Source organism: Trichoplax adhaerens, genomic scaffold, assembly GCF_000150275.1.
Source record: "Trichoplax adhaerens TRIADscaffold_1 genomic scaffold, whole genome shotgun sequence".
NCBI lineage: Eukaryota > Metazoa > Placozoa > Uniplacotomia > Trichoplacea > Trichoplacidae > Trichoplax > Trichoplax adhaerens.
This window is the reverse complement of record NW_002060943.1, coordinates 3,888,145-3,909,414: the sequence shown is the minus strand read 5'-3', so window position 1 is coordinate 3,909,414 and position 21,270 is coordinate 3,888,145. Positions and strand designations below refer to the sequence as shown.

Below are 21,270 nucleotides of genomic sequence, written 5' to 3'. Positions count from 1 at the left end.
AAATTAGACTTTTTATAGTTTGTGGTAATGTTTCATCTGACTATATACTATCATTTATATTTACAGCAATTGGGGAACATGAGCTCAATCCCGGATAAGTGTTGTCGCCAGATTACATACGAGTACCCTTCATCTACGTACACTTACTAGTAAGTAAAATTAAAAGCCTGTGATTAATTCTTGTCAGTCGAAATATACAATATTATAAATTTAGCAAAAATGATACAGTGAGAATGATTCTCGAAAGCTCCGTCGCAGCTTCGTGAAATTATATTTTAAGGCAACCAACATTTTATAATTAATTTCCTTACATGAAGCATAACAGTAGCTAAAATAGTGATAAAGAAGCAATAATGGAATATTATCCTAATTCACAACTCTTATTAGCGTAAAACACAACTTTGTAGAAGGTTTTGCATTAATTTTAATTCAGCTCACAATCTACCCTAGAAGTTAAATCTATACTTAATTCAACTATAATGCATTAATTGATCATTTTTATGACGAAGTTTATTATAGCTATTTAGTAACATCAATATACAGCATTCTTATAGTTTTCAGCACTGGTCACTGTGTGCTAATAAATAGCTGATTTATAAATTACAGTACTGTATAAGAGGCCTCTTTAGGTAGCAATAGCCCGTCCCACCATGTAATAGGCAATGAAGAAAATGACGACGATAAAGAGTATTAAGTAACACATGAATCTTGGATTCTGGCTTGCAGATGACACCATTGATTTTAATCTCTTGTTACTACCACCCAGTAATGTAGTAGTACCTTCAAAATCTCCTTGCTATAAAAACAAATACGTCAAGAATATGGTGCTGGCTTAGATATCAGAAACTTGAATCCATCGATTGATTCAAATACAGTAATTGGCAATAGCTATAGTTATCCAGATACGGGTATAGCTGGTTGATCATTAAGTATGTATAATTTCAGCATCTCAACACTCCCAAAGTGAATTTAAAAATATTAAGATAGATAATTAAAAGAGTAAAACTATTGTATTATCATACCATGTCATCTAAATAGTGGTTATGATTTCTTGCTTCACCTTCTATATCAACAGTTAGCTTGGAAAGATATAATTAAAAGTTATTATAACAAGTACAGTTAGTAGAGATATAGAGAAGACTAAGTTGCTTTTAATGCTGGTAACATCTTTCTATTTATATTGATATCATTAAGATTATTCTTTCCAATGAGCAATTGTAAATCATCTTGTGACAATTTCCTGTCTACTACGTATGTGTACTAACTGATTTTAGTTGAGATACTTTGCCAGCTAATCCAGCAATTTGTCTATCATTTTCTTCTTCTAGCATCCTATCCGCTTCAGTAAAATTGCCACCTTTCATAGGTCCTTATATTTAAGAGTTAAAAAAAGTAATGAAATCAGATAATAGTTTTAATTTTAACTTTTGGCTATTTCTTCAAGGGATACTTACTTCTTGAAGACCATCCATTGTTGGCAGCCATATTTTCTGATGTCATTGAAAACTTATGAACATGCGCTGTTGGTCTTCAGAGCTGCTCAAGGCCAACAGTCTTTTTCCATTGTACTGTACAATGTACAATGTAATGTACTGTACACTCTACAGTACAGTAACAGTACTGTACTGTACGTACAGTGTACAGTACAGTATTAGTCTCCGGAGTCCCTGACTATACAGTACGACAGACGGACAATGTGTACGTGTCAACAGTACTGTACAGTACTTCATTCACAACTTGAGATTAGAAGTACCGTACCGGGACCGTACAGTATACTGTACAGTACAGTACAGTACAGTACTACTGTACACTGTACAGTACAGTACAGTATACAGTATAGTACGGTACTGTACTGTAGGTACCGATTCTACTGTACAGTACAGTACAGTACTACAGCACATTAGTTGAGTCATTTTGGGATGGGAAGGGCCACAGGGGTCACGGCTAGAGGGGGGTTTCATTGTGTACAATGTACAGTAGAGTGTACCGTGGGTTCTTCTACAAACTGTACACTGTACACTGTACTGGTACTGTACTGTACCGTACCGTACTGTATTTATTTATTATTGTAGGCTGTTTCTGCATATTTTGAGGAGGAATTTGCGGTATCATCAATGACCTCTGTTTAAAAGAGGTGAAACCAAATATACAGTAGTTTTAAATTGAAGTCGTGGATGATATTTGCATATTGCTGTATTTTCAGACCTCTATTAATGGCACCCAAAAGTAAAAACTTTGCTTGAGCTTGTTCCTAAATTGTCTTGGGATTGCGTAGAGTAGATCTACAAAAGTGGCAAAACACGGGTGTTGTACTGTACACTGTACGCAGTACAGTACGATGAATATGGAAGCCGAATCGCGAATATGACGCATCGGGTTAAGCACGTCGTACTGTACAGTAGACTGAGTTCCATGCAGGTCAAGTTTCGTGCCTCGTAGTACGCAAGCGTATCAATACAGTATTACTACTGTAGTAAAACCAGTACCGTATTGTACTGTGCTGTCAGTCGGTTTGATTGGTTGAGCATCAGATAGTAAATTGTTTCAATTTTTTTACAATAGGAGGCGAGTAGGAGCATAGTAGGAGTGTACCCTGCGACATACTGTGCTTTGTAATGATGTAACCTTCGCCGTGTATTAAAGACAAGGGTCAAGTCAATCAAGCTTCATACAAGCCACACGCTACAATAGCCAATTGCTGTGTACTGAACGTTGTATTTTACGATTCTTTGTATTGATAACGAGCGCGTGCTGAAAAATCGAAAAAATGACTAAAATCCAAGGTAAGACGACAAAAAATTTTCTGTCTTCCATATTCTCCACTCGACAGTACAGTATATGGATGTATTTATGATATGCTTGCTTGTTCAATACCTAGAAAAAGAATGATTTGTAGTTTGAAGCCTGTTGTATTGTACAGGTATCATCTGCTACGGTACCATTCCACAAAATGACGTGGTGCACTAGTCGACTATCACTCACTCATCAATTCTAATTCAATGATTCATGTTCACTGTCCATTGGAAATTTTCGCTTGAACCAATGCTCCATAGTACGCTGTACAATCGTACTCACTGACTTGAATTCCATACTGTGCAGCAATGATTACACATGGATGACTTATTTGAGCCCATTTTTTTTTAGTTCTTATCCAATAACCAATCATGAAATTGTGTAGGATTTACTTTGACTTGTTTCCGCCACATATGGATGGCTTATCCATTGAGAATACAGGATCATTCATTAGAATGTTTCACGCTTAATCTGCTATGCATTTGAGAAAGAAAAAGTCTTCATTATGCGTCAGTGCTACATCGATTCGCTGTCTTCCAACTCAACTCCGGTTCAAATGTCGATCACTCGCACACTAGTTGCAACTCTGTTAAATGCTCCTACAATACATTAAAATAGTAATTCATGTTAGTTGACCGACTCTAGTTCAATTCACAGCGATAGTGCTTTATGAAGCCCTAACGCTAGCCCTAACATTAGCTGGATCGCACTTAGCAATCCAGACTAGCAAATTCAAAACATGTGTTCTCTTTCTCTTGTCATTGCTCTACTGTCAAGTTTTGTCCCCAAATGGGTAGTTTTATCTACCTCATATTTGCCACCCAATTTCCCATAGTATATTTCCTAGCTTAAAAATATTAGTTTATGGTATAATATGAAAATACGGTATTTAGTATTTGCTTTACTTATACGTACAGTACACCCACAACTTTAATTATTTATTGAAGCGTGCCCCCTTTTACAATACTACTCTTGGATATTTTGATGTCCCTGTTTTACTGTACTAGACGCCGTCTGCCGTACGATACTTGGAGAATTCATGTAGTCTGTATACTTAAAAGGTATAGTAAGGCATTCAGAATACGGTGTTGTTCCTACTGACTCATGCTGTACTGTATATACTGTAGGCGCCGTAATACACAATACGATATCCTCATAGGTTATTGTTATTTTATGATTATTCCAAGACACAATTCTTTCTTTATAATATAAGCATTAGTGAACATTAACTTCGGAAATAAGAGCGCTTGTTCTGCGATTGTTAAATTATAATTATGACCTATTTCACACCTATCTAAAACGGTTTTGTTCGATGAAATGCATCATCTTATGGATGTGGGCAACAGTAGTATGGCAATGAAGCATAAATAGTCTCACATTAATAAGTTTTAGAGTGCAATCCTTGAAATCTCCGAAACAGCAAATTATAATAATTTTATTATTATTTTTAGTATCAATCTGTGTTATTCTATAGTTCTGTATGCACAGTACTGTACGCGTATTTTTTCGCTCTCATATTTGCGTTGAATCGTTTGTCAAATTTTCATTCACTACACGTACAGTATTCCATACTTATTTAATGTCATCTCATTGCAATTATATTATTAATTACAGGAGGCACTGTCGTAGAAGTGAAAGGAGATGAAATGACCAGGTAGGTGCATGCCGTGTCCATTGCGATCTTTGCATTTTCAATTTTATCATCAGTTTTGGTCGTTAGAATACGTTCTTAACTATTTTGTAGAGACTCGTGCTTCAGTTGACAAGATCAATTCAAACGCGTAGCCTCCCCCTAATTATACTAGATTGTACGGTACTCTTGAACCAGGAATTTCTAAAAACCGTAGTGGTTTTTAAATCTGTCATACAATATACAATAGTATTGTACATTAATGTAGTGTCATGGGTCAAAAATTTCTAGATGTCGCAGCCCTTCAGATTTCTTAAGGCAGTTCTAGTAAGGAGTATTGTTTGACATATTTCAGCTGTAAATCTGAGATACTAGTACCTACCTATACGGCCTACGATGCAGCTTACTAGTGAGTGTTTCATGCTTGTTAGATATAATCACAGCTAGTTTATTATAACGCGTTGTAGGCTTGGAGACCTATCAGTAATAGCAATCTCAAGGCGAGGCGGAGATGCTGGCTTATTGATTAACATAATGTATCACCCAAGTACAGGGTTCACTCATTCATTATAATGTAAACATACGGTACAGGCAGGGAATATTATTGAACTACTACTAGCTAGCAAAAGCAGCGAACTTTGACATGCTGTATTGCCATAGTTTATTGTACATTGTATCTACAAGTTAAATTTTGACATTTCATTGCTCATCATCGTATGGTACATCAAAAGGTAGCAAAAATACGAGTAAGGGCAAATACAGTACTTTTTACTCACCGGTTCGGTGACGTACGTATTTTATAGCGATCAGTGTCCCTGTATGAGTGCTGCATACAGTATTGAATAATTAGCTAATTAGTTTCACCCACATGTTATAAATTGCTGTCCTTCATCTGCTGTAGCTGCAAGTTGTATTCAATTTCTAAACAGATTAAGGGGGTGCAATTTAATTTAGTATAGTGATAACGATATCGCATGATGGCTAAATGTTAGTGAATGCCTTTTGTTAGCAGTAAATTGTACCAGTATCTACTGCAGTGTTATGCGGCGATATATACCTTTTCCTTCGTCAACTATGTTTATGATCGTCTTACGAATAAATATGTGTTTTATCATCTGATTACTGTATCCCTATAATATTTAATCTTTATTTATAGAATCATCTGGGAAGTAATCAAAGAGAAATTAATATTCCCATTTGTTGATCTGGACCTAAAAACTTTTGATTTAGGAATTGAGTACAGAGATAAAACAGATGATCAAGGTTAGCAGAATCTATATGATACTTGCTATTTATAATGCTGCATTCGCAGAAGATATTGATCACGTACAAGGTTTATGTCGTGATTTCAAATGATACTTAATTAAGGCTTTACTGTAGTCTAGTCGTGATAGATATATCTCTTTTCAGCTACTGTATTTTTCGTTGTCAGTGAGTGATACAGTAATCACTTTTGTATGATCATTTCATGAGATTAATAATAATTATACAGTTCTAAAAATAATAATCCTCTCCTTTGTATCATACAGTTAGCTTATTACATTACGATATACGCACTTTTTAGAATCAGCAGCTGATAATTCATTTTTGACGTAAAGTATATTTCTGTTATTCTCAGTTACTATCGAATGTGCTGAAGCTATTGCCAAGTATAATGTTGGTGTCAAGTGTGCAACAATCACGCCTGATGAAAAAAGAGTAGAAGGTATCATATCAGTAGTTATAAAAATAACTAATAGATTGTTTTTTGCAATTCATCGAAAACTCCTAGTTTAATTAATATTATTATACAATTAATTAATTATAGAATTTAATCTCAAGAAAATGTGGAAATCTCCTAATGGTACAATCCGTAATATTCTTGGTGGTACGGTGTTTCGTGAAGCCATTATATGTAAGAATATTCCACGATTAGTCCCTGGTAAGTATTGCACATTAGCTTGTACATACGAAGAATTAAATTTTATTTCTTGCTTTGTGAGAGTCGAAGTAGCGCTAAAGTTTGTAAATTGTAAACTATAGTAATTTACGGCTTTGTTAACGAGTTCATTTAGTAATTATCGATATAATGTTAAGATGATTAATTGTACTTGCTGCTTTTACTCATACAAGGATGGAAAAAATCTATCATAATTGGTCGTCATGCATATGGAGACCAGGTACATTGCAATACTGTAGTAGTCATTGTACAGTATTTGCTATGCGCTAGCAATAGAATTGAACAGATAGAAAGTGCACTTGCTATTGTCATAATACTGCTATTTATTTTTATCAAATAGTATAAAGCCACAGATTTTGTTGTACCCGGTCCAGGCAAATTGGAGATGAGTTTTACACCTGAAGATGGTTCTGCTCCAATGCGTTACACTGTTTTTGATTTCAAAAATACTGGCGGTGTTGCGCTTGGAATGTACAATACGGACAAGGTATGATCGCTTATTATTAATTTTTGTTTATGGAACCGTATTGTGGAATATAAACAGGATGGATTTTATTTAGTAAATAGCGGACCGACGATTAATCATATATCATTCTATTTCTATTACATTTTAGTCGATCACAGATTTTGCGCATAGCTCTTTTAAATTAGCTCTTGCCAAAGGTTGGCCTCTTTACTTGAGGTAACGGATAAAGACTTTAGGCATTATCGATTAAGTTTAAATGCTATAAGACTTTTTAATCTGAGAAATCATTTTACTTTTCAGTACAAAGAATACGATCTTGAAGAAATATGATGGAAGATTTAAGGACATCTTTCAGGATATTTATGAACGGTATGCAAGACTATGCCCATTGAAACTAATGAATATTTCCCCTTAATCTATATATACGATAGTTTTGCTTAGCGCTGCCTAACTGAAGCTAGATATTCGATTTGCATAAACTCACAACGACGTACTTACATAATGTTACTTGCTGAATCAATTTAATGTTATAGGGAATACAAAGCACAGTATGAAAAAGCTGGAATTTGGTACGAGCATCGATTGATTGATGATATGGTTGCATATGCTTTAAAAAGCGAAGGTGCGTTTGTTTGGGCTTGCAAGAACTATGACGGAGATGTGCAATCGGATTCTGTTGCACAAGGTAAGAAGAGATACTTATTGCTACTGTTGTAACAAACCTTCTGATGCCCTGCAAACAAAATAGCAAGTATTTTTACTTCCACTGTTAGACATTTCATATTGCATTTATAGCACAAAATTTTTGATGTACTGTACATTTTGATATTGAAGTATTTATCATGCTAATATTATGACCCTTCTTAGGGTATGGATCGTTGGGTATGATGACCAGTGTTTTAATTTGTCCTGATGGAAAGACTATTGAAGCAGAAGCAGCTCATGGAACAGTAACGAGACATTTCAGGTTTCATCAACAAGGCAAAGAAACGTCAACCAATCCAATTGGTAAGCCAGCTAGATATGGCGTTAATTGTACTGGATTTTCTATTGTGATAGCATGCTTATCTGTGGTTGTTCTATGACTCATTATGTGATTGATGTATCACGTTTTAGCTTCCATTTTTGCATGGACTCGTGGTTTACTGCACCGTGCAAAGTTAGACAACAATAGAGAGTTAGGCGTCTTTGCCGAAAGTTTGGAAGCCGTATGCGTAGAAACTATCGAAGCCGGTTATATGACAAAGGATTTAGCTGCTTGCATTAAGGGATTACCAAAGTAACTATTATTCATTTTTGTTACCTTAATTTTTGTGTTGATCCTAAACTAATTATGATAATAATTTTTCATTAGCGTTGTACGATCGGATTACCTCAACACGTTCGAATTCTTAGACAAACTGGCAGAAAATTTATCTCAAAAATTAGCTAGCAGTAAACTCTAATAAATATACTCTTTGCAGAACATACCCGTTTAAATCAATATAACAATAGTACTCAATCATGTTATAGCAATTGATTTGAAGGTACATTTTTTTAGCGGTATTTAGCATGATTAGGTAAGGGTAATTTCATTTTACTGCTTTTTTCTAGACATATGTGATGTTTTCGCTCTGCAACTGATATCACATGCAGTTACACTCTTCTAATAGACATTTTTTGTCAAGTTGCTGTGGGCTCCCGGAGCCCTAAGTTGCTGGCTTCAACAGTATATTAAATATCTTTTAATTGCGACAACATAAAATAAATCATACATACGCTTTCTGGGTATGATCAATACATGATTTTATGATTCGGTTTTACTGCGAATTGCTTTCTTCCAAGCACCATTGTTGTAGGTCATTGATCGAACCTTATCTGCGTTAATAGTGATGGAAATTATTTGTCCTATTACGATTGCTACTGCAACACTATTTATTCACTGCGATGTGTGAGCTTGCAGCCTGGATATTGCGATCATAACAATACACTACATCCTTTTGAAAAAGCGCAATTTACATTCAGTAATCTTGATCAGTGACTATTAATTTCCATAACCACTTTTAAGGATTCAATCCCTCGAGTTACCACATCTTTACAGTCTGAAGATTACTAAATATTTGCGATATAAGGTCAAGGTGTAGTTTTCCATATCCGGTATTGGTATCGTACATTATATCATTTATACATCAGAACATACTGTACTGCACGCATGATCAATTTAAAACTGGACATGTAAATTGCAGAGAACATGTAATCTACTTGCTAATTCATACGACAAGTATTGCATTATTAAGCGCATTTAAAAAATTACTACAGGCAATATCATAAAGATTTTAAGCTTCAGTCACTGCTCATTGGCCTATACGAATCACTGTTGTTGTATATGTGGTTAATTAAAGCATGCTGCATCGACAGTGTATGAAGGATAATTTTAAAGCTGTAGCTCAAATCTCTTTTTGGAAATTATTATTTTAACTCTAAACATGCGTACATAGATGTTGAGACCTCTCAATCGGGTCGTAATTTATGAATTTTAGTTGAAGATACGAAATATACAACAGAGATTGGAGTACAGTTGCAAAAAATAGTTGTACTATCACAAACGACAACATTTTGCTATTTAGGCCATGGAACAAGTTGACACTTGATTTGCATTATTACTGCACAACATTTCTGATCAATCTACAGCACTAATAATTATTAATTATTATTATTCATCGATTGGGTCACCATACTTATTAGTCCTTACGGGCTTTCGAAAGCCATCCTGTTTCCCTTGCATCGAAGAACTACCGCTATTTTTATCCATACTTTCAGGAACACCTCGCTGTTTTCTATCATCATTTTCTGCCCAACGAGTTCGGTTTTGCTGACGCAAATCGCTATAAGAAACCTGCTGGCGTCGATCAGGTTTTTCATCGTCGTCCCAGATTGCTAGTGGTGCGGCTTGCGCTGAAGTAGAAGTAGTATTCGTACCTAGTTTAAGGTCATCATAGGGCTTATTCCGAAAGGCTGGTAGCTCTTCACGATCTTTATAATTCTCTCTGTTGCTGTCGAAGGACGACGTTGAACGAGGAGATAGGCTACCAACTGGCTGTCCCCCTTGTTGCAAAGTTGCTTGATTATTTTGATCTTGTTGATGTTGCTGCCACTGATGTAATCGCTGGTATGGGCTGTGACCTTTCAATTGTTCTTTTAATCGGTCAGCTAAAGGAGAATTTTCCAATTGTAATATTTTTGCCATACACTGACGTCTATAAGATGCTATTCCCGTTAACAGACTTAAGCCAAAAATTCCAACGTAGTAAAATGCTCTCCAACGATGAATATGGGGCGACGACGCGGCTGCACGTCTGGTAATTACCACAGAAATTATTCCTAGAGGAATACCACGGTAATAGAGTGAATGGCTACGACATTCACGCAGTACGGCTTCTTCTTGCGGTGTTAATCTTGGTAAGCCCCTCTTGTCGTATTCTACGTCAGAGACCTTAGCCGAGGCATCTTCGCTGGGCATTTCTTCACCACGATTTGACATATTGAACAATCAGCATCGAATCGATTTGAATCCTTGAGCAAGTTTGCAAGCCACTGGTAACGACTTGCGAGAGTGCGTATGAGAACAGGTCGCAGAGTGCAGATGCTCAGAGGACGGTAGAGTACCAGTACAGTACCATTGACTGAAGTACTGTACTGTACAGTACTGTACCATACGATAGAGTTACAGTACACAGTAGAACCTTTCGGAAGGACAACAGCCAGCACGATGAGGGGTGTCATACTGTATCATCATTTCGGGTCCAGATTGTATTAGTTAGATGACGGCATAAAACTGTGTCTTTGCGCTTGCTCACTGTGGCTGTACTGTAGTCCAAGAATGATACAGCATCATTGTTGGACGGACAGACACCTGGGCCTCATCTCGTCAAAATATTACTGTACAGTGTACAGTACAGTATGCCAAACACTTCGTTTTATGGCACCACGAGAGTATGAAGACGCTCCATTTTGAATTGACTGATTTTTTCTCAACTGAGTAATATTACATTGAACCTTATTGTCTGTTACAAAGATCTGCTTGAAAACAGTTCTATATAGGATTATAGATGGTATTTAAATTAGTACCAGTGATTTAGAAACAGATACGGAAGATCCATACTAAGTAGTCATTTTTCGACGGTCTCATTTGGTCAGAAAAGTCCGTCTGTCTGATATACCGTAGACTGAGTAAAGTAAAAAAGGAGTCGCCGTCGCGTTTTCGTGATCTTAAACTCCCTAAATATTTGCAACGGTATACAGTATTACCTAGCATTAACTGCAATTGGATGCAAACTTGGTTTTGTGCAGCGTGACATGGACTTCAAGTAGTCGATGAGTACGCGGTAAAGTATAATTTTGCTTTGAAGCAACCTTTGCGTCCCTCCCTTACTACAGTACTTTACTCCCTAGTTCCTACTGTACACTGTACTGTACAGTACCAGTACGGTAGTACCCAAGAGTTTTGAAAATCAACAATAAATAGCCGTGACGTCATCGCTGCTACGTCATGCTTTCATCAGCGAACTAGCAGTCGTTTTTGTTGACATCTGAATGAATCGGCAAATTTTGATGAACATTCGAATGAATCGATGAAAATCGTGCAGGCGATTATTTTTAACGCCTTACGGTAAGCAAATCGAATATATCAATGCTTTACTAGTAGGCTATTGGTTCGACTATATTATATTCATTAGAAGGAAGTTCTGACTAATATTGCCCGGAAATAGTAGCTGCAATCGAGAAGTCTTGTATCGCTCATTGAAAAGAAACTTCTAGAAGGTAAATAAAATACACTAGTGGAAGGAAACCAAAGGTCAAGCATCAATAGATAAAATCTCATGCTAGATCGCATATTCAAGTCATTTCTTACACGACTTGAGCATTAACGGATCAATAATCATTCAAAGTTAAGATTGACAAGCACTATATTTTCGTACAGTCTACGTATACATCCTACTACTACAGCACAGTGCAAGATTGAGTAACCTCTACCAATAGTTTTGGTACGATAGACTTACTGTATAAATTGACAACATTGAAGTAGTTGGTTTAAATACTGATATTGGAACTTAACTTTATTGAACTACTGAAGTCATCTCGACGACTGAAAACCGAGCGCCACCAATAAAATTCAAAATTCGCAAATGAATATGGAGCATGATTTATTGTCGATTGGACGACATTGTTCCGTGAAAGATTGCAATCAGTTGGATTTTTTACCCTTTACTTGTAACGACTGCCACAAAATTTTCTGGTAAGGTATCAACTTCATATACCCATATTGTATGTGTAGCGCACCATAATTTAATGATGAATGAAGCAACGATAAAACGATGAAATAATGCTATAATTATACAGTAATATGATTTCACGATGGTAAAATTTGAATGCATGTTTATACGTTAACTTTGTACGAAATGGAATAACCAATACGTGCATTCTGCATGCGTATAGCATGGTTTATTGTCTATTACCAGTGGTTACAATTAAACTGCCAATGATCATTATCGAACTTGCCTACTCATATCGTTCATTTTTACTACCAATTTCAGCTTGAATCATCGAAGTCACGTAGCGCATCAATGCAAAGCCTTTGCTGATAAAGATGTATGAGATTCATACCATAGCTCCAATTTCCTATCAAACTTTAACAAAACAATTGCAATAATTTAGTAGCTTCCATATGCGTTGACATTACAGTCACGTTATTAGTTCAGTGGCAAAGAAGTTAACTTCTGGTAGTCTTTTGCATTACCGTAATAGTAAGCTTATTTACGAGCACGTACTAATTATTATTTTTTTTTTTAAAATAGGTAAAAATAGCAACATGTCCCCTCTGTGATAAACTAATACGAAGAGATCCAAAACTCAATCTGAATGACCAGGTTCGTTGAACAAATCAAAGCAATATTGTAGGTGTACAGAACAAATAACAAAGTTTTAAGCTTACACATAATCTTACAATTGCAGCATCGACTATAATTACCAAGTTTTATTCATCCTAGCATATCACAAAGATGTTTGCATTAACATAACATGCAACGGTTACTGTACATGACCTTCTATGACTAATACTTCAGCCTTTAAACTTACGTTGGGTTTTATGAAAATAGGTGGAGAGACATATTATGAGCGGATGCAAAGACAATGTAGCTAGCGAAGGGTCATCCAAGAGCAATAAATGCTCAATGAAGCAGTGTAGAACTCACGAGTTAATACCTTTCAAGTGCCTTAGATGCCATCACGATTACTGTGCAAGGTCTGCTTTTGTTTTAAACTGTTACAAAATTGATAAAGCAAACGTGCCAATCATTATTTTATTTTAACTACTTCTATTTCTATAGACATCGTCATATGGAAGACCACCACTGTCATACAATTCCAGTAACAGCAAGTGGATGAAGATCAATGATAGCAACATACTTATATAACTAACAAACAAACATGTTAACTTCAAATGTAATTATGTATTTGTAGTCATTAATATCCGAACAACAAGATAAACTAAACAGATAATTAACTTTTCGATGTTCATAATTTTCAGTTATTTTACTGATAAAGTACATACACACGATATACGCCTTTATTTAAAGCTATCCTAAAATTGTAAAATACTCTTGCTGCTAACCGAAATGAATACTGAGCCACTCATTATTAAAGTATCAGTCATGGCATAAAGGACTATTTTAATCAAATTCAATCTTCACCGTTGAGTTCTTGGAAATTTTTTTGATTATCTTTCAGCAGCTTGTCTATATTCGATAAGAAACGTATTCAGTGTTAATAGCAATTTAACGTTACGCAGCAACATTCTCTATGTTTGCGTTATGACTACATTACCTAGAAAAGGTTTTAATAAATTTGAATAAATATTCCATACGGTCGAAAGATTTTGACCACTATCAAAATAAATAGCTGCAGCTAAAGATTCAAAAACGTCAGCAAGTTCCTTTGGAATACTGAAATCGTCGTCGATTGATTTCGAAAAAATAGTGTACACCCAATCGTGCTTATTGCCATTTCTTGGTATAGAACCTCCCTAAGATGATAAATACTACGATCAGAATTTATTCACAATAGCTTCTTAATCCTAATAGATCAAGACTATAGAATCCAGTACGCTACCTCAAGTAAATCGGCCGTTTTCTTCTCAAAACCAAGGATCATCTCCTTTACGAAAGGGGACTGATAAAATAGATGGTGAAAGTTATATGCATAAGATAATAAACCATAGACCTCATTTGATATAGCAATACCATAAAAAAATTTAGATCTAGTTATGTCTTGATCTGTTGCCAAAAACAAGTATTTAATAACGAGATAATTCAAAATCGAATCACCAACGAACTCTAATTTTTCGTAATTAAAAGAATCTCCAAATTCGCTTGATGAATGTGTAAAGGCTAAAATTAAGTAATCAATATTAATGAATTTGTATCCAAGATTTTCCTCAAATTTGTGTAGTTTCTCTAACCACGACTGGGAATTAGATTCTTCAATCATGTGAGTAATCTTTTCATTCCAGACGTCAAAACCGTTGCTGATTGAGGAAAATGGCTCAATGGCAAATCCAAGCCATTTTAGAAAGTTTAAGCCTTCAGTTTCGTTATCAGGAAATAACAGTGCTCCAACAATTGCAGATATGCATTCCGCTATTGACTTAACAGATAAAAAATTGTCTGTTATCGATTCTATAATCGTCCTTTCAGCCAAGGCTGAATCGCTAGAGCTATCATCCTTGCAACGGATGCTAAAAGTAAAACCAGGGGGAATCCAACACTTTAACTGATTGAAAGGCTTGCTGATAATATAGGATGGAATATTTGTCTTAGCAGCTAGATTAAACAGATAAAATTCGCTACTTTGCTGTCGTCGTTTCATGGTTAGAGCATAGGAATTATCATCAGGGCAGGTTTGGTATAAATTAACAGCGAGAACCAATTTGATAAAAACTTTTCCTATATATTTAATCTTATTAAAATTACATTGCTCTTCTGCAATAGGGAGGGTTAATGACTGAGTGATACGATCCACGAGGTTGGTTGTTTCACGTAGCAATAGTTTTTTCCTTCGAGGTTCCGTTACTTTCTTCAGAATGGATGCGCACTGAATATAATCGATCATCTCATAAGCAAGACAATTCTTCTCTATTTTGTATAAGGTCAGAGGTAAAAACTGTGAGAGCATCCACATTGATGCGGAAAATGGATGAACAAGGCATAACTCAGGCACTAAGTGTACGAAACCACTATTACTTTTCTTACTTTCAGTAGTATTATTACAAGGGGATATGCAATTTTCATGCACTAAAGCTACAGGGAATCGATGCAATGTCTTAACAGCGAATAAAGGTTGATTTGAGTTCTCAATTCTGGTGTGATATTTGCGATGGTAATATGCTTTATAAGTAAGTCGCTTATCCGTCGGAAAACGAGAAAGCGGTGAGAGGTCGTAGCAGATGTTTCGCAGAGCGTATACGTCGACTTGGTTCGTAACCCAGTGGCCGTAATTTTTGACTATTAAGAGGTCATTAACGTTCTTGCAACCATCACCGAGATTACTAGCAAAGGGCCAGTATTTCCGTGGCTTCAATAGCGTTGCCATTAATTCAAAATTTATAGAATACATAGACCTAAAAGTAGTCAATAATTTAAATTAATGAAAAATGTCAAAGTATTACATTCAAACTTGTATTCCCTATACGGCTAATTCTATGCAATTAAAGTATATTGAATCCAAGCAAAGAATAATTCTAGTTAGCTGAAAGGGAATGTAGCAACCTGCTGCTCTTGGCGTAATTTAGAGGAACAATCATGTATTTTGCATAACTGTTTGTAGGATCGTAGATTAAGTCCGTTATTGTACTACAGGGTGTGATATTGGTAAATAAATACTCTACAAATTTCGAAATAAGGCTTAATTCATCGCATGAATAGTGCATCGGGACAGCCAGTGATTGTAACGAAAATAATATGTCGCCACACGATGTTTGTAAATAAGTTGGCTCAATCTATCAACGCAAAGATATATATTAAATTTTCTAGCCATTAGCACCAATTATCTTCTGAAAATAACGTGGAATAACGGAATGTAAAGTTTACAAATCCAAGTACAATTTAGGACCATACCTCGTGTAACTTAGTCTTGCATATTAATCCGAAGTCCGAACTACAACTGACAGTATCAATAGACTCTATTGTGCTGTTCTTTAGCTCAATCTTAATCATGTGAAGATAGAAGTTATCACCATCCTCGATTGGCATCGATAAATTGTCGGGGAACTAGCATTTAGCATATGTTGATAATGTTAATTTTGAATATTAGATCATATCATTACATTTTGTTAAGATTTTGCGCAATATTTGCAGCAAATAAATTATACATTGCACGTAATACATATTATAGTTTAAGTTAGTTAATAAAATACCTTAATCGGAAATTGCTTATACTGGCTTTTATCAATAGACTGATGATACTTTCCCACATTCGGTTCCAAGTTATCGGTAATTTCACCAACTTCATGAAGGAATTTACATGCTTCTAAGGCGGAGGCTTTTTTTGCAATTTTTTTACTTTGCATCATTGGACCCTTATTACAGGGGTTCAATTTTATTTATATCAGCATAAGAAGAGTATATATAGATTTTGTATGAGCTTGCATGTGACTTTGTAACGTAACAACTATAATCCAAATTAATGCTAGTATTACTTGTTAATTAATTCAAACCTCTATGGTAGTTTTTTCGGGCGGATTAGAAAATATCAACTTTATTTTAGCTCGAGTCCGATCATCATTCGTCTCGTACTCAAATTCAGGAGATTTACCATTGATCATGCTTTGACTGTACCTTTTTTTGAGTAATTGATATTATTTCACTTAACCGTATTTTACCGATCAAATGAAAATTACAGCAAGTTTTGAAACACACTAGACTGTACACCAACCTGAGCAATACACTGATAGCTGAAAACAGGTTAACTTCGGCACCGGTAGTTTCAACGACAAATTTGCTGCTGATTGTGCTTGCATCAGTCGTACTATTATCATTTGAGAAAAGGGACTTGCTTATGCCAGAAACGATAGTATTCAGCAATTCTGGTGAGCTACGTAGGAATTTTTCTACCGAATGCCACGAGTTATATTCTTCCATGAATGCATCAAGGTTTTCTCGATTGATCATCAGTACATAGGAAGAGTCGTCAGCACGCGCTCTCCCTCTAGACTGTAAATATGAACTAAAATGATTGACGCGATCAAATCTTATAACTACATTGCACTCAGATACATCGACACCTTCTTCCAGCACATTTGTAGCAACTAATAAATTATATTTATGCCTTCGGAATCGGTTCATCACTTCTTCTTGCTCATATCGACTCATTTGCGCTTGTCCTAAAAGTTGGCTCTTGATACTACTACGGCCAATGACACAACCAACATTTAAATGGGCTAAATTGGGATCCGTATGTGAAATTCGCACGAGTAATTCATGTAAAACGAAGGCGGTAACTCTTCTATCGACAAAGATGATACCAGTATCTTGCTCTTTGAAGGTGGTCAATACATCCAATAACTTGGCAAAATGAGAACACGTATAACAAGGGTGGGATTCATCAATCTTAGTGCTAAGTTTGGCTTCTAATATTCGTATAACAGGCCGAAACCAAGAATTACTAGCGGAAAGTTTGTAATCGATTCCATCCTTTCCCCTAAACATCCTTAATTCCTTTCTGATACATTTCACGATACTTTCGGCGACCAAAGGAAATATACGTAAACCAAAAGTGTTGACTGTGAGAATAGCTTCGTCAAATGCTGTCAACACAAGTTGCAATGAAGTAGATTGCTGTTCACGTTGCGCTTTACTCTCAAAAGAATTGGAATACATTGCATCGAATCCTTTCAAGAGGAAAGAACAATCTGACAGCGCTTCTACTTGTTCAAAAATAGAGGTTTCTGTGGTTTCGTAATCGATTACATATTCTGTTGGAGGTGTCTTGTTTTTATCGATGTAAGTTAAGTAACCCGGAATAGCGATAGTACTTGATAATTTTTCCTCTAGTTCTGCTAACCTTTGGGGCACTTTGCTCGGTTTACATTCTCCTTTAAATATACATGCAGTCAAACCAAGAATTTTAGGTCTGCCCTGTTCTTCGAGTGCTTTTACGGCATCCATGATACGGCTATACGGATGATGTTTGGTGGCATGATGGCATTCATCAAATACTATCAAATTGATCATCTGCATGTTGACAATATTCAATTCTAAAAGTCTTAATAACGTTTGCGGTGTGCCAACTATAACGTTGTTTTTATCGAAAAAATCTTTCCAATTGGAACGACGTTTATCACTATTACATTTACCAAATAGTTTACCAACGCAGAAACTAGTTTGATCGGCAATAAATTTGGCTTGCTGGTGAACAAGAGGGACTGCATAGTAACGGATAGATATTATTAAGATAATGATAAATACACAACATCTTTTAAGTTACAAATTAACCACTGTGGATCCTACTTGCATATCACCAGGATAGAGTAGCATTAAATAATAATACAAATTAACCACTGTGGATACGATTATCCTACTTGCATATCAATATCTATGTCAGGTAAAGGGCATCGCACCTGTGTTAACTAGGAAAATAGCTCTCTTGCCTCCTGCTTGTAGGCTCTTGGATAGCTCCCTGTACAATTGTCGAATGACAAGGACAGCAATCAAGGTTTTCCCACTACCCGTTTCTAAATAGACTATTGTATTTCTTTCTTGCGCGATCACAGCAAGATCTAGTTGATATTTTCGCGGTGATAATTTCATCCTGCTCGTATTCAATTCTTGAAAGATGAGTTGCGTTACAGCTAGGAGAAAAAATGATGAAAAAAATGGATTCAACACAGTACTGTTGGAAGTTCAACAGCACGAATGACCATTTAATCCAGACCAATAATCTTATTTTTAGCTCTTTCAAGATAGGACTAAGGACTACTAGGTCTAAAGTAATACCTATCACAATTTATTTCATTTACTATGTTCAGTTGTTCAATGCATACCGAACGATTCGCTTTGCAAGAATAGCTGAAATCGTCGAAATGGCAAGCTGCTGCAACGTGGAGTTTACTGCGCTCGTATGAAGTCCAATTGAAGCTTGGTTGACGGCAAACGATTACTTCATGTACTATTAGTCCGCAAAGTAGCAAACTGGTCAACGTATAGCTTGTCTATTAATTCTATAGGATAAAACCGCAAGCAAATGCATGGAAAATTGCACTCTTTCCCACTTTCCTACAGCGCCAAGGCAAGATGGGCAATGGCATGTGGTTGCAGCTAGTCGAGCAAGCCGAATTAAGTTAAGGTGCGAGATGCCGCAAAATGCAGCCACAATTCCTATACTGTATCAATACCTGCAGTTGCCAACAGCGACAGTCAATCAATCGTAGAAGGACCGTGCCATACCGTACCGTATCCAAGACAACCGTACTTTGGCTGGTGTCTAAATGGTGGATTTGTAGGATGGCGGAAAAAACTTTACCTTGCCCTACTTTGATTTAGCTGCAATTTCAAGCGACTTTGTCGATACCATCGAGATAATAATATAAAAATATGAGATCTATCTCTATGGTTGATACTAATTACAGTCTCAATCTGCTTACAGAAATAGGCCAAAACACTGTGTAAAAAATGATTGGATTGAATTGGCAGAGGAAGTAGAACGCTTTAGATAGTTGTAATTGGCACAGGTTGCTACCATAAAGTAGCTCACACGTGCAGACCTTAGCAGAACTCAGAGCCAGATAGTGGCAAGACCACCTTCAGCAAAGAAAGTGTATAGGCACCTAGTATTTCCTATGGACTTGATAATAGAGAAAGAATCGATGATTATCAATGAAAATCAATTTTCGGATAGTCATGCTAATGCTAAGGTTGGCTAAAATAACATTGCTAGCATTGCACAGCTCACGTCTGCTTGTCTGCACGATGATAATACTGTACACCATTCAATAATCTATCATCAATCGCCATGCCGATGGACTCAATTTTGTGCATAGCTTTGCTATTAGATTGAATAGTAATGAAATTATTCATTGCAATAGAAGAATTTTCCATTACAGTGCGATAGCTTTTAGTGTAATAGAAGATGGATGGACTAGTTGGTTTTATAGCGCTAGTCGAATCGAAAATAGGGCTTCTACAGTACAATCAAGATGTACTCCACACTAGAATTGCTTGTTTTTTTTTTTATATATCACTAAGGGATTCATGAGAGGCTTGATGTCCTAGTTTACTACTGTTTCCTGTAGTCCTTTGTGCTAAAATCGTTGATGACTGTTGACCAATGCAGATCTACGAGTAAATTGCGTTTGAACAGTAAATGGGCAATTAATTTGCAAAGGCACAATTGCTAGGCAACTAACGAATCTACAAATACGTAAAAGTAGATGTATAGCGATACTCATTATCATAATGGCTGCCGCCCGCCTTCCAATTAATTTACACTCTGCACACTGATTATAATACTTTGAATACAAATAACCAAGAAAATCGAGTATTTTTCTCTTTCAAATTAGTTCGATAATTAGCCCTGGTATAAGGGATAGCATACGACGCATGACCTACTGGAAAAGTAGGTCTTCTCTTTAGTGGTCCATGTACGAAGTTAATAATCAAGTATCGTGAATGCTTGATTGCGCAGTCCACTTCAGAATAAAATATTCATGGTACACATATTGAATAAGTTCCTAGTCATTTTTTACAATATCTTCAAAATTCGAAATAAATAATAAATCACTTATGGTACTCCTGTTTATTGATTTTACATAATTTTATTACTGAACTGATCCGCTAGTTTCAACTGACACAGGTATCGACGGAAATGATGAGATAGTTGCATTAGGAGAATTATAGAAAAGGATAATAACGATGTTTAATCTCTAATTACAGTATGACAGAAAGTTAGGTTTACTTTTCTATTCGTTACGGTAGAGTTAGTTCTGTCTTTAAGTATGCAATTAAAGTCAATGACCTACAGTAGTTGGATTTACATACTACGGTATTTCATCATATAGACAGTATGGAAGGCCCAAGTAGGCTACCATAAGTTTCCAAAGATTTAAGAATTTGGTTAGTTTTGATCTGATTACTCGTTGGTAACACATCGGTTTTTAAAGGATTGATTATGTGCTATATTACTTGCTAACAACATCTCTATTTCTCAACTAAACAAATTGACGAAATTAGTGAATTCATAAGTCCTATCATCAGTTTTAATATCTTAACGTAATATATGACGAATGTATTAGCCTTACGCAAAATAAAAAAAATATATTTACTTTATGCTCCACATTTTATCGTTATTGAATACAAAGCTCGCCATAATTTTTGTAAAATAATTTATTTTTTATTTATACAATAAATTAGGACC

The 21,270-nt window shown here is 35.8% G+C and overlaps 5 protein-coding genes across 5 annotated transcripts; 2 read left to right on the top strand and 3 right to left on the bottom strand.

Annotated features, from left to right (window-relative positions):
• Positions 1-625: 625 nt before the first annotated feature.
• TRIADDRAFT_51677 (uncharacterized protein) lies at positions 626-1,485 on the bottom strand (the record flags this gene model as incomplete). Its single annotated transcript, XM_002107764.1, has 4 exons — positions 626-796; positions 1,023-1,079; positions 1,266-1,369; positions 1,455-1,485. The coding sequence occupies 4 exons, from the start codon at positions 1,483-1,485 to the stop codon at positions 626-628; spliced, it is 363 nt and encodes a 120-aa protein (XP_002107800.1).
• A 2,915-nt stretch (positions 1,486-4,400) lies between these two features.
• Positions 4,401-8,599, top strand: TRIADDRAFT_35221 (uncharacterized protein). Its single transcript, XM_002108567.1, has 12 exons — positions 4,401-4,447; positions 5,580-5,686; positions 6,042-6,128; positions 6,231-6,344; positions 6,536-6,582; positions 6,703-6,849; positions 6,977-7,044; positions 7,129-7,197; positions 7,362-7,513; positions 7,696-7,836; positions 7,945-8,107; positions 8,183-8,599. Exons 1-12 carry the CDS (start codon positions 4,440-4,442, stop codon positions 8,271-8,273), a joined length of 1,194 nt encoding a protein of 397 aa, XP_002108603.1. The 5' UTR covers positions 4,401-4,439; the 3' UTR covers positions 8,274-8,599.
• A 921-nt stretch (positions 8,600-9,520) lies between these two features.
• TRIADDRAFT_51675 (uncharacterized protein) lies at positions 9,521-10,348 on the bottom strand (the record flags this gene model as incomplete). The annotated part of the gene is made up of 1 exon (XM_002107763.1): positions 9,521-10,348. The coding sequence occupies one exon, from the start codon at positions 10,346-10,348 to the stop codon at positions 9,521-9,523; it is 828 nt and encodes a 275-aa protein (XP_002107799.1).
• Positions 10,349-11,999: 1,651 nt separating this feature from the next.
• Positions 12,000-13,251, top strand: TRIADDRAFT_51674 (uncharacterized protein; the record flags this gene model as incomplete). The annotated part of the gene is made up of 5 exons (XM_002108566.1): positions 12,000-12,103; positions 12,402-12,456; positions 12,663-12,734; positions 12,963-13,108; positions 13,194-13,251. 5 exons carry the CDS (start codon positions 12,000-12,002, stop codon positions 13,249-13,251), a joined length of 435 nt encoding a protein of 144 aa, XP_002108602.1.
• Positions 13,252-13,545: 294 nt separating this feature from the next.
• TRIADDRAFT_51673 (uncharacterized protein) lies at positions 13,546-19,871 on the bottom strand (the record flags this gene model as incomplete). Its single annotated transcript, XM_002107762.1, has 11 exons — positions 13,546-13,601; positions 13,690-13,888; positions 13,975-15,481; positions 15,630-15,859; positions 15,978-16,130; positions 16,277-16,438; positions 16,577-16,697; positions 16,795-18,283; positions 18,479-18,709; positions 19,612-19,658; positions 19,810-19,871. 11 exons carry the CDS (start codon positions 19,869-19,871, stop codon positions 13,546-13,548), a joined length of 4,257 nt encoding a protein of 1,418 aa, XP_002107798.1.
• Between the last annotated feature and the right edge of the window lie 1,399 nt (positions 19,872-21,270).

Coding starts and splice junctions, on each gene's coding strand:
- TRIADDRAFT_35221 (XM_002108567.1), top strand. Junction 5,687..6,041: donor AGATAAAACAGATGATCAAG/GTTAGCAGAATC, acceptor TGTTATTCTCAG/TTACTATCGAATGTGCTGAA. Junction 6,345..6,535: donor TATTCCACGATTAGTCCCTG/GTAAGTATTGCA, acceptor TACTCATACAAG/GATGGAAAAAATCTATCATA.